Below are 13,766 nucleotides of genomic sequence, written 5' to 3'. Positions count from 1 at the left end.
GAGCTCTGCTATGCACCCAAAAAGTGGTTTACCCCCACATATGGGGTATCGTCGCACTCAGGACAAATTGCACAACAATTTTTGTGGTCTAATTTCTTCTCTTACCCTTGGGAAAATAAAAAATTGGGGGCGAAAAGATCATTTTTGTGAAAAAATAAGATTTTTTATTTTTACGGCTCTGCATTATAAACTTCTGTGAAGCACTTGTTGGGTCAAAGTGCTCACCACACATCTAGATAAGTTCCTTAAGGGGTCTACTTTTCAAAATGGTGTCACTTGTGAGGGGTTCCAATGTTTAGGCACATCAGGGGCTCTCCAAACGCAACATGGCGTCCCATCTCAATTCCAGTCAATTTTGCATTGAAAAGTCAAATGGCGCTCCTTTCCTTCCGAGCTCTGCCATGCGCCCAAACAGTGGTTTACCCCCACATATGGGGTATCGTCGCACTCAGGACAAATTGCACAACAACTTTTGTGGTCTAATTTCTTCTCTTACCCTTGGGAAAATAAAAAATTGGTGGCGAAAAGATTATTTTTGTGAAAAAATATGATTTTTTATTTTTACGGCTCTGCATTATAAACTTCTGTGAAGCACTTGTTGGGTCAAAGTGCTCACCACACCTCTAGATAAGTTCCTTAAGGGGTCTACTTTCCAAAATGGTGTCACTTGTGGGGATTTCAATGTTTAGGCACATCAGGGGCTCTCCAAACGCAACATGGCATCCCATCTCAATTCCAGTCAATTTTGCATTGAAAAGTAAAATGGCGCTCCTTCCCTTCCGAGCTCTGCCATACGCCCAAACAATGGTTTACACCCATATACGGGGTATCAGCGTACTCAGGACAAATTGGCCAACAATTTTTGAGGTTCAATTTCTTCTCTTACTCTTGGGAAAATAAAAAATTGGGGGCGAAAAGATCATTTTTGTGAAAAAATATGATTTTTTATTTTTACGGCTCTGCATTATAAACTTCTGTGAAGCAATTGGTGGGTCAAAGTGGTCACCACACATCTAGATAAGTTCCTTAGGGTGTCTACTTTCCAAAATGGTGTCACTTGTGGGGGGTTTCAATGTTTAGGCACATCAGTGGCTCTCCAAACGCAACATGGTGTCCCATCTCAATTCCTGTCAATTTTGCATTTAAAAGTCAAATGGCGCTCCTTCCCTTCCGAGCTCTGCCATGCGCCCAAACAGTGGTTTACCCCCACATATGGGGTATCAGCGTACTCAGTACAGATTGTACAACAATGTTTGGCATCCATTTTATCCTGTTACCCTTGGTAAAATAAAACAAATTGGAGCTGAAATAAATTTTGTGTGAAAAAAAGTTAAATATTCATTTTTATTTAAACATTCCAAAAATTCCTGTGAAACCCCTGAAGGGTTAATAAACTTCTTGAATGTGGTTTTGAGCACCTTGAGGGGTGCAGTTTTTAGAATGGTGTCACACTTGGGTATTTTCTATCATATAGACCCCTCAAAATGACATCAAATGAGATGTGGTCCCTAAAAAAAAATGGTGTTGTAAAAATGAGAAATTGCTGGTCAACTTTGAACCCTTATAACTCCCTAACAAAAAAAAATTTTGGTTCCAAAATTGTGCTGATGTAAAGGAGACATGTGGGAAATGTTACTTATTAAGTATTTTGCGTGACATATCTCTGTGATTTAAGGGCATAAAAATTTAAAGTTGGAAAATTGCGAAATTTTCAAAATTTTCGCCAAATTTCCGTTTTTTTCACAAATAAACGCAAGTTATATCGAATAAATGTTACTACTAAAATGAAGTACAATATGTCACGAGAAAACAATGTCAGAATCGCCAAGATCCGTTGAAGCGTTCCAGAGTTATAACCTCATAAAGGGACAGTGGTCAGAATTGTAAAAATTGGCCCGGTCATTAACGTGCAAACCACCCTCGGGGCTTAAGGGGTTAATGTCTACGTTATTACAGACATTGTATTTTGTGTGTGTGTATTAATCCTTCCTATATTTCAAGGTAACAGCACCAGCTGCTGGCCGTTTAATGCATAGATTCTAGTTTAATTTGCAATAATATCTGGGAAGTAGGGTATTGTGGGATTGTTCCTGTTGCATCATGGTCTTATTATGACACTGAAGGGAACAGCAGCCATTATTCCTCCATGCATCTTAGGAGAAACTACAGCATTCGTGTTCTTCATGCTCCTTAGATAGTGCTTACCAACAATGCTTAGAGCAGGCTATTTATGTGTTATAATTCTGTGCTTATCAATACGTTTGTTGTACTAAGGAGGTAATCATCAGTTTGTATTACCTCGTGTTACCCGTGTATTACCTCGTGTTACCCGTGTATTACCTCGTGTTACCCGTGTATTACCTCGTGTTACCCGTGTATTACCTCGTGTTACCCGTGTATTACCTCGTGTTACCCGTGTATTACCTCGTGTTACCCGTGTATTACCTCGTGTTACCCGTGTATTACCTCGTGTTACCCGTGTATTACCTCGTGTTACCCGTGTATTACCTCGTGTTACCCGTGTATTACCTCGTGTTACCCGTGTATTACCTCGTGTTACCCGTGTATTACCTCGTGTTACCCGTGTATTACCTCGTGTTACCCGTGTATTACCTCGTGTTACCCGTGTATTACCTCGTGTTACCCGTGTATTACCTCGTGTTACCCGTGTATTACCTCGTGTTACCCGTGTATTACCTCGTGTTACCCGTGTATTACCTCGTGTTACCCGTGTATTACCTCGTGTTACCCGTGTATTACCTCGTGTTACCCGTGTATTACCTCGTGTTACCCGTGTATTACCTCGTGTTACCCGTGTATTACCTCGTGTTACCCGTGTATTACCTCGTGTTACCCGTGTATTACCTCATGTTACTGTGTATTGCAGACTATTTGTGTTTCATGCTCTGTGCAGTTATATATTCTGAAATGCTCCTGTTATTGCATCCTATAGTTTCACCCTTTCCTGTCACATCTGCAATCAATAAAAGAAGGTTACAATTTTACAGCCTCTTTTCTTAAAAGAAGACAGGGGGTTTAGCTACATGTCTCATTGCACACACTGCTAACGTGTATGAGGACAGTGTAATGTCCAGTCTTTGAGGGACTCTTCATCTTTCCAGTCAGTGCATGTCCTACATGTGCAGTCTCACACCATTTATACATTCAGCTTCACAGAGCCCTCTTGGTATGTGTATTGTATGAGCTGGGAGTACCTCCATCACACACCAAAAAAGGTCTAGGTAGAACCTTACAAAAGGATCAACACAATTCCAAAAATCACACATAACTGGCAGTAATGGCAACAACTGCCTCGCTTTTCAACGTATTGTCCAATTCAGTTATAAGGCGTAGTCCGATACCCATAATGCCCTTTATAAATATCCATCTTGTAATTTGCTTTAATATAACATTTCCAGCCATTCTCACTATATACGGTAGTTTTTTTTCCCCCTCATTTCCCATGAGGTTTCCTTTGAGGGCATTCTGGAACAGGAGGTCACAGAAGGATGGCCCTGCATTCATTTCCCAACAGCTTCTATCCCCCATCTGAAACAGGATGTAGGCATCAGACAACCCCTTTAAAAAGGAAGTGCTATTCTTACTGGATACAAGGTCGTACATACTTAACACCATATCGATCTCTAAACATTATGTGGTCTCGAAATGTCCGATTCACATCCAGATCAATCTGTCTGATATCAGGTGAAAGGTTTCTTGCTTTTTGTTTAAGAATCTAAGAAAGAAAAAAAAAAAAAAGTAAAATGCAGCAAATTATAATACTCAGCAAATCCTTGTAACTACTAGTAATATTCTACTCATAGAATTCCTTCAATTCAGAATTAATGAGATCTGATTGGTGACGGATTAGTAGTTGTAAGTAGGCCTAAAGGTACCTTCACACTGAGCAACTTTAGAACGATAACAATAGCGATCCATGACGTTGCAGCGTCCTGGATAGCGATATCGTGTTTGACACGCAGCAGCGATCAGGATCCTGCTGTGACCTCGCTGGTCGGAGCTAGAAGGCCAGCACCTTATTTTGTCGCTGGATCACCCGCTGACATCGCTGAATCGGCGTGTGTGACACCGATCCAGCGATGTCTTCACTTGTAACCAGGGTAAACATCGGGTTACTAAGCGCAGGGCCGCGCTTCGTAACCCGATATTTACCCTGGTTACCATTGTAAATGTAAAAAAAAAAAAACCCACTACATACTTACATTCCGGTGTCTGTCACGTCCCAGCCGGCCGTAAAGCAGAGCACAGCGCTGACGTCACCGCTGTGCTTTACGGCCGGCGCTTACACAGTGCAGGGAAGCTGACGCCGGGGGACGCGACAGACACCGGAATGTAAGTATGTAGTGTTTTTTTTTTTTTACATTTACAATGGTAACCAGGGTAAACATTGGGTTACTAAGCGCGGCCCTGCGCTTCGTAACTCGATGTTTACCCTGGTTACCCGGGGACTTCGGCATCGTTGGTCGCTGGAGAGTTGTCTGTGTGACAGCTCTCCAGCGACCACACAACAACTAAACAGCGACGCTGCAGCGATCGGCATCGTTGTCTATATCGCTGCAGCGTCGCTTAATGTGACGGTACCTTAAGGGGCAAGGTTTCTCCATGTGGAGAACCAAGTCTGTGTAATGAGACTTATAGGTCATGCAAAGCTGTAAATAACCTTGTCAGAGAGGAAGAAAACAAACACTAGTGTCACTTATTGGGTATAGTAATCCTAAAAGTCAATATCGACCCTTTAAAGGGCTTTTGCACACTATGACTTCAGATGAGAAGATAAACCAGAAACTCCATTTGGGTGCTATGAGCAATGGGCCTTTAAGGGGTCCAAGAGTGACTTTAAGGATAGCTACATTCAATATTATCATCATGTAGGCAAGTGTGACGAAAAAGAGTCAGATCCTCAAAATAAAAACAAAGAATCAATATTAAAAAATATATATTTTTCAAAAATTCAAGCTTTATGAAGTAATGCTCGAATTCTGGGTTCTATTGCTCCTAAATGCGGTTTATTTTAAAGTACCAAGCAATGACTGTTAGGCTAGTTTCACATTTGCGTCTATGTGCGCAGAGTATCATCCACTACTGCAAACGCATGATAACGCAGCGTTTTTTTATCCGCATCAGCTTACGCATGACGGCAAAAAAAAAATGCAGCGTTTGCATGCTTTTTTACATGTTTTTGCGTTTATGTGCATGCGTTTTATATTTCCAGGAGGGCATATCATAATGGGCATGTCTAAATCAGTTCCTGGACATGCGCAGTCCAAAGTACGCAAGCGTATCGAATGCATGCGTACACAGAGACATGCATGTGTTCCCATAAACAGTCACATTTGACGGAAATTAGCCGCCTCAAAAATGCCAACATGGTGCGTTAGCCGCGCCCCACGAAAAAACGCATGCGGAAGCAAATGCGGGAGAATGCATGCAAACACATGCACCTGCGTCTACAATGTTAAAGATAGGAAATCAAAACGCATGTGGATGTATGCGTCAGAAACACTGCGGACACAACCGCAAATGTGAAGCCAGTCTTAATGTGGCAGATTTTCACCAGAAACTTCAGTTTCTGCAATGTCGAGGGTGGCACGTATGAATAAAGGTCTACAGAGAAAACTGTAAAATACAACAAAACCTTACTGTGTAAAGATCTTTTTTCTCGTCCTTTAGTTTCGGGACGTCAAGTATTAGAGACCATACTTGACCACGCAGCTGAAGGGGAATTCCTTTGTAAATTCTTCTGTGCAGCTTTAAATAAAAAGAAAATATATATATATATCGTATATATCGATATTCATGGAGTGTTGGTGTTCCAGCAAATACGGCTTCATTTACATGTTTTGATGTGAACATCTTTTTGAAGGTGGAAAACTTATTGCATCTATGCATATTTTCCCGATTCCACTGTAAACAGGCCTACTCCTGAAAATTGCAATAAGCATCTTCCCCAATGAATATACATTAGATAGCAGACCCCCATCTCGCCTGAGGCCTCCATACATAAAGGTTTTGCTGCGGCTACTCTAGCAGCGGGTCATCTCACATAGAACAATGCATTGTCCCGGATTCTTATTTCCCCCAAAAAAATTACGGTAACTGTCGGAGGAGAGTCGGGAGGCCACTGCAAACAGCCTGCTGGCTGATCTGTCGGCTTTAGTCTACTGCGACCTTTACACCGTGCAAAAATAAATCATGAAATGGGACAGCTGGAAAATGGGACCTGTATAAAAAGTCCCAGGCATTACCTTTTCTGAGTTCTTGTATTTGTCCCAGCTCTTCAACATTTTCAGCCATTTGGAAGTTCGCTCAATTTCAAGAAATTTTTGCTAGAAAAACAAAGAATTGACACAATCAACTCAATGCCGCACCCTCCAAGTCATGTCATGTTCAATAATAACTTCTTACACTTGCTTATAATATTTAAAGGGAAATCGAGACGAGCATCTTGACTGTATACGGACATTCTTTGTCCATGCTGTAGGTCTTCAGTAACTTTGTGGTTGGTTCTTATTGGAATAACAAATTGCGTAATTACTTTTGCTGTACGTATAGTCCGTGTAAAGAGTGATTTCATTGTGAAGAGCACAAGTAGCCACTTCTCACATATCTGTAGTCCCAATGATGCCTTAACAACAGTTTTGTGATAAATAATCACAGTCACAATCTCTTTGTATTCCCAGTGTGGATGGGCTGTCAGGTGACAGTGTGCATGATCTTCATACTTGCAGTCACATGCCGACTAGTCTCACTCAGCTTCCCTCAAAAGAGAACAGAAGCACAGGCAACTAGTAGACAGGTGACCGCAGGAATGCAAATTGCATACGTACAGTCACATAACCGCACACCCGCATTGGCAAATACAGGGAACGCTTATCACACACAGTCAAAAATTTGTCAATAACTGCAGAATTTTCATTTCAACCCAGACTACCTGTTTAATATAGATAACTTAGTTAATATTCAGATTTAACCCTTTAGTGACCATGAAAAAGTCTTTTTATGGACTAGAAACATAAAAGAATAGCATTCCCCATCAGCTGTACACTAGGTACTGCATCAGCCACAATCCGTGTTGGCACTGACCACGGCCGTATAACCCCCTCAGATGCTGCCATCAGTAGTAATTACGGCATCTAGATAGTTAACAGAGCGGCACCCTGTGATCATGATTATGCAGTCCTGATGTTTGCCACAGCAATTCACTGACACAAAATGGCAGACTAAGGCATTATTTAAGTTGAAAATTGCTAATATTTTTTGTTTCAACATTTTTGGAAAATTTCTGACATTTCTATAATCGAACACAAAACATATCAACTTAAATTTACCATTAATAAAGTATAATGTGTCCTGAAAAATCTCACAAATTACTGGGATATGTTGAAACATTCCAGAGTTATTGCCACATGAAGTGACATGTCAGGTTTTAAAAGTTAGGCCTGGTCATTAAGGGGTTAAGAAGTGGCAATAGTAGACCTACATTTCTGTGGCCATCCAGTGATACTTAAAGTAGAGGAAATCTCCTTTAACTCAAGCGAATTTTAACTGTTAATCTCAAAAGGACACAGAGTTGGAAAATATACACAAAAAATAAATAAATTCCCCACCCATAGTACCCTTTTTGGAGCGGTGCCACTTCTCCCCTCTCGCTATGGTGTCTCTCACTGGGCCAGATATTGGGGCGTAATGTTACTGCCACAGACAATTCTGCCAATCAGATGGAATAGAAAGGCTGCAGTGGTTATGTGACACCCCCCCTTCAGAAGGAAATGCTGCGAGAGCGGTGGAACAGTGGGGAGGAGCAGCGCCAATCCAGGAGAGGAGTGTGGAAGCTTTATTTTTCTGGGCCCAATGAAAAGGACTTTTAAAGTAAAGGGGAAAACTCCCCATGAGTATTGCCAGTCAGATTCATTTCAAACTATTGAATGCTGGATTAAAAGTCATTTTATTGCATTTATGACTATAAAGATCAGCCAGGACACAGCGGTGGGTAACATAGCAGGAAGCCTGAGTACATCATCCATTACAGACTGATTGTTCATGCGAGTACCTATATGATACAGTGCTCCCATTAGTACTTGTCATGTTACATGGGTAGCGCGAGAGACCGTCTGTATAAGGCTACTTTCACATTTCCGTCGGTACGGGCCTGTCGCAATGCGTCGGGCCGTCGTACCGACGGACGTTGTGAAACTACTGCACGACGTGGGCAGCGGATACAATTTTTCAACGCATCCGCTGCCCATTCTGCGGTCTGCTGGAGGAGGGGGCGGAGTTTAGGCAGTGCATGCGCGGTAGAAAATGGCTGACGCACAAAAAAGTTAAATTGAACTTGCCAAAACACGAGGGATTCGTCGCACGACGGACGCGACGTGTGCCCATCTCTCGCGATCCGTCACTAATACAAGTCTATGGGCAAAAAACGCATCCTGCGAGCACATTTGCAGGATCCGTTTTTTGCCCAAACCGACGGATTGCGACGGAGGTCAAAAGACGGAAGTGTGAAAATAGCCTAACAGAACTCATTCTTCCTAATGTCACGTTCACAATCCATGTAACGTTCCTAGCACCGGCTCACACTTGGGATTTGGGAGGGGGAAAAAAAAATTCAATGAATACAAAAGAAAAAGACCAAAAAAGTATCATAAAATAGCAACAGAAAAAGAAAAAAGAAAAAAAAAAAAAAAAAAAAAATCACACAATAACGTTACCAATACACTCATGTGTCCTCCATACAATGATCATTTGCGGGTTTTATTATTATTATTACTAGATGGCAGCCCGATTCTAAAGAATCGGGAGTCTAGAATCCATATATACTTTATTTATTCAAATGTAAGAATAATACAATTAATAAATAATAGTAAGAAAGAACAAAAATAATAGGCAGTATATGGAGAAAACACCAAACAAAAGTTCAAAATTGGTGTGAAAATGTCACTGAACCACTTCACAACTAAATATATATAGTTTTGGTAAATGGTATTATCATTTTTTTGACGAAATTCGGCAGGAGCTTGAAGAGCAACGTCACTGGGACCGCCTCCACGCAGTAGAAACTTGCTGTGAGGTAAAAATTCAAAAATCACACCAAAATGGCGGGCGGAGTGTGTCACAGTACGGCACGTTTCTGATTGGTCGCTCGCAGCAGGCGGCAACCAATCAGACACTGGACACTGTTGACGTCACTTATCTCCGGACATTAGCTCCGGACATTAGCTCCGGACAAAGCCACGGAAGTTGGCACAAATTGCAGGAAGTAGTATTCTAGGCAATTATATATTAGATTACTACTACTACTACAACTGCTTGTAGGCATCACAGTCCTGGATTCTTTTTGAGAGAAAATCTAAATGAACCCAGATCTGGTGTAATGCACTAGATGTAAAGAACGTTGTCTGTACATACCCGGTCTATTGCTCCATCGTGGATTGGTAGTTCTTCTTCACTAAAAGGGACAGTAAATGAGAGGTGAATGAGTAAGCTGCATGACATGTCCTCATCCAGTTAGGGGCAGTATAAGCACAGACATCACTTCTCTCTGCATTCAGTAGATCAGACAAGCAGGATCACAGCCAAAGCGCACATAGGCTCCAAGCTGCAGGGGAAGTTTCCAAATTTATTGTACCCATCCCCCACCCTAAAAGGATGCAATTAAAGCATTGTGTTTCCAAGACCTTGTCAGTAGATGGTTAACAGAGCGACCAAAGGGACTGCTGATATCTCATACCTAATATTATGAAGGAAAGCACATAATGCAATTCTGAGGAACTAGACCAAGACTTTTATATAGCTTCAAAAACTGTAGAAATATACAAAGACCAAAGTCCTTCATTATTGCTTTAAAGGGAACCTGTCACCCCGTTTTTTCAGATTGAGCTATAAATACTGTTAAATAGGGCCTGCGCTGTGCGTTACAATAGTGTATGTAGTGTACCCTGATTCCCCACCTATGCTGCGAAATACATTACCAAAGTCGCCGTTTTCACCTGTCAATCAGGCTGGTCAGGTCAGGTGGGCGTGGTGACATCGCTCTTTTCTTCCTCAGCTTTACGTTGGTGGCGTAGTGGTGTGCGCATGTTGAAGTGACGAATCCACTGCGCGCACGTGAAGAAGCAGCGCGCGATCTGCGCTATTACCCCCCTGTCATCGGTGGGGGCGGCCATCTTCCTGGGGCCACGCGTGCGCAGATGGAGTGCTCTGCTGCACGGGGCTTCAGGAAAATGGCCGCGGGATGCCGCGCGTGCGCAGAAGAGATCGCGGCGGCCATTTTTCTGAAGCCGAGTATGCAAACATGTATTTCGCAGCATAGGTGGGGAATCAGGGTACACTACATACACTATTGTAACGCACAGCGCAGGCCCTATTTAACAGTATTTTTATCTCAATCTGAAAAAACGGGGTGACAGGTTCCCTTTAATGGCATTTCCACCTTCGGGTGCACTTTCTATACCATTTTAGATTAACTGAACAAATCCGGGTCTTATGAAGACAAGCCATATTTTTATTAATTCTGGCAAAGTGATTAATTGAGTGATTAATTCTCAGCTGTTATTGCAAAGGGGAAGCTGCAGTTACCCATACGTGCCTCTCCATAAGAATTATGGTGCCCTTACACAGGTATATTATAGTCATTGATGGATTAGAGGAATGCTTGTTGTTACCCATCGGCCACTGCAAACAGGCGGCTAATCACCCAGAACAATCGCTCTTTCAGTGAAACCATCTTTAACCCCTTCATGACCTTGGGATTTTTCATTTTTCCGTGTTCGTTTTTCACTCCCCTCCTTCCCAGAGCCATAACTTTTTTATTTTTCCGTCAATATGGCCATGTGAGGGCTTATTTTTTGCGAGATGAGTTGTACTTTTGAACGACATCATTGGTTTTAGCATGTAGTGTACTAGAAAACGGGAAAAAAATTCCAAGTGCGGTGACATTGCAAAAAAAAGTGCAGTCCCACACTTATTTTTTGTTTGGCTTTTTTGCTATGATCACTAAATGCTAAAACTGAGCTGCCATTATGATTCTCCAGGTCAGTACGAGTTCATAGACACCTAACATGACCAGGTTATTTTTTACCTAAGTGGCGAAAAAAAATTCCAAACTTTGCTTAAAAAAAAAAATTGCGCCATTTTACGATACTCGTAGCGTCTCCATTTTTCATGATCTGGGGTCGGTTGAGGGCTTATTTTTTGCGCACAGAGATGACGTTTTTAATGATAGCATTTTGGTGCAGACACGTTCTTTTGATCGCCCGTTATTGCATTTTAATGCAATGTCGCGGCGACCAAAAAAACATAATTCTGGCGTTTCAAATTTTTTTCTCGCTACGCCGTTTAGCGATCAGGTTAATGCTTTTTTTTAATTGATAGATCGGGCGATTCTGAACGCGGCGATACCAAATATGTGTAGATTTGATTTTTTTTTATTGATTTATTTTGATTGGGGTGAAAGGGGGGTGGGTGATTTAAACTTTTATATTTTTTTTTATTTTTTTCACATTTTTTTAACTTTTTTTTAACTTTTTTTACTTTTGCCATGCTTCAATAGCCTCCATGGGAGGCTAGAAGCAGGCACAGCACGATCGGCTCTGATACATAGCAGCGATCTGCTGTTCGCTGCTATGTAGCAGAAAATAAGGTGTGCTGTGAGCGCCGACCACAGGGTGGCGCTCACAGCTACCGGCGATCAGTAACCATAGAGGTCTCAAGGACCTCTATGGTTACAATGTACAAGCATCGCCGACCTCCGATCATGTGACAGGGGTCGTCGATGCCGTCATTTCCGGCCGCCCGGCCGGATACGGTAGTTAAATGCCGCTGCCTGCGTTTGACAGCGGCATTTAACTAGTTAATAGGCGCGGGCAGATCGCGATTCTGCCCGCGCCTATTACGGGCACATGTCAGCTGTTTAAAGGGAACCCGTCACCCCTAAAATCGAAGATGAGGTAAGCCCACCAGCATCAGGGGCTTATCTAGAGCATTCTGTAATGCTGTAGATAAGCCCCCAATGTATCCTGAAAGATGAGAAAAAGAGGTTAGCTAATACTCACCCAGGGGCGGTCCCGGTCCAGTTCTGGTCCGATGGGAGTCGCGGTCCGGCGCCTCCCATCCTCTTACAATGACGTCTTCTTCTTGTCTTCACGCTGCTGAGGGCAGAGCAAAGTACTGCAGTGTGCAGACGCTGGGCCTCTCTGTTCTTTCCCGGCGCCTGCGCACTGCAGTACTATGCTCTGCCCTCAACAGGGCAGACAAAGTACGCCTGCGCCGCAGCGTGAAGACAAGAAGAGGACATCATCGTAAGAGGATGGGAGGCCCCGGACCGCAACTCCCATCGGACCAGAACTGAACCGGGACCGCCCCTGGGTGAGTATAATCTAACCGCTCTTTCTCATCTTTCAGGATACATCGGGGGCTTATATACAGCATTACAGAATGCTGTAGATAAGCCCCTGATGCTGGTAGGCTTACCTCATCTTCGATTTTGGGGGTGGCGGGTTCCCTTTAAAAACCATGGTCAGCAGCAAAATCATCCTGTGTAAACAGGACACAAGCTGCAGTTCTCTGCAGCACATGTGCACGAATCGTATTACCGCTCATTCTGTGCGTTTGGAAAGCGCGGTTAGCCTGTAAACAAGTCACAAGTGGAAACACTGCATTGGTCTACATGGACTGGGCTGTGGAATACTGCAGGTAAAATAAAAAAAAACAACTACAGATCTCATCCAGGAGGTGCAACATTTTTATAAACAGAAAATGTTCAGTTTCGCTGCCTGTTAAATTCTGTTACATATTTGTAAAGTGGATTTTACGTCTATCAAACAGTGGTGAAGTGTAGGGTGAATCTGCAGCATAATCTACATATTGATATGATGACTCCACGTGGGCCATCACCTAACTGCGTAATAAACCAAAATACATACCACAAAGAAATTCTCACCTGTAAATACACAATGTAGTTATGCGAGCTCAGCATCTTCACTCTTCCAAACATATTATGGCGCTTGCCTCCTGAAATAAACCAGGAACCCAAAACTTGGGAGGTTCCACTAATATTTGCATCTCTGTTTAGGTTTGCTTGGATGAGGGAGGCCACAATCCTGTGGTTCCTCTGCACGTGTTCAGATTAACCCCTTCATGACCCAGCCTATTTTGACCTTAAAGACCTTGCCGTTTTTTGCAATTCTGACCAGTGTCCCTTTATGAGGTAATAACTCAGGAACGCTTCAACGGATCCTAGCGGTTCTGAGATTGTTTTTTCGTGACATATTGGGCTTCATGTTAGTGGTAAATTTAGGTCAATAAATTCTGCGTTTATTTGTGATAAAAACGGAAATTTGGCGAAAATTTTGAAAATTTCGCAATTTTCACATTTTGAATTTTTATTCTGTTAAACCAGAGAGTTATGTGACACAAAATAGTTCATAAATAACATTTCCCACATGTATACTTTACATCAGCACAATTTTGGAAAAAAAAAATTTTTTTGCTAGGAAGTTATAAGGGTTAAAATTTGACCAGCGATTTCTCATTTTTACAACGAAATTTACAAAACCATTTTTTTAGGGACCACCTCACATTTGAAGTCAGTTTGAGGGGTCTATATGGCTGAAAATACCCAAAAATGACACCATTCTAAAAACTGCACCCCTCAAGGTACTCAAAACCACATTCAAGAAGTTTATTAACCCTTCAGGTACTTCACAGCAGCAGAAGCAACATGGAAGGAAAAAATGAACATTGAA

At 42.2% G+C, this 13,766-nt stretch overlaps 1 protein-coding gene across 6 annotated transcripts in view; it reads right to left on the bottom strand.

Annotated features, from left to right (window-relative positions):
- Positions 1–13,766, bottom strand: part of USP6NL (USP6 N-terminal like) — a 249,289-nt gene that overhangs the window by 104,160 nt on the left and 131,363 nt on the right. For all 6 annotated transcript variants that reach the window (XM_069765232.1, XM_069765235.1, XM_069765234.1 and 3 more), the window contains 4 exons: positions 9,430–9,469; positions 6,267–6,347; positions 5,662–5,769; positions 3,627–3,736 (listed from right to left, as the gene is read on the bottom strand). In XM_069765232.1, coding sequence (XP_069621333.1) covers positions 3,627–3,736; positions 5,662–5,769; positions 6,267–6,305 — 257 coding nt within the window. In that variant the 5' untranslated portion in view covers positions 6,306–6,347; positions 9,430–9,469. The remainder of the gene's footprint in view (positions 1–3,626; positions 3,737–5,661; positions 5,770–6,266; positions 6,348–9,429; positions 9,470–13,766) is intronic.

Source organism: Ranitomeya imitator, chromosome 4 (assembly GCF_032444005.1).
Source record: "Ranitomeya imitator isolate aRanImi1 chromosome 4, aRanImi1.pri, whole genome shotgun sequence".
NCBI lineage: Eukaryota > Metazoa > Chordata > Amphibia > Anura > Dendrobatidae > Ranitomeya > Ranitomeya imitator.
Note: the sequence above shows the minus strand (reverse complement) of the source record. Positions and strands in the feature narration are given on the sequence as shown.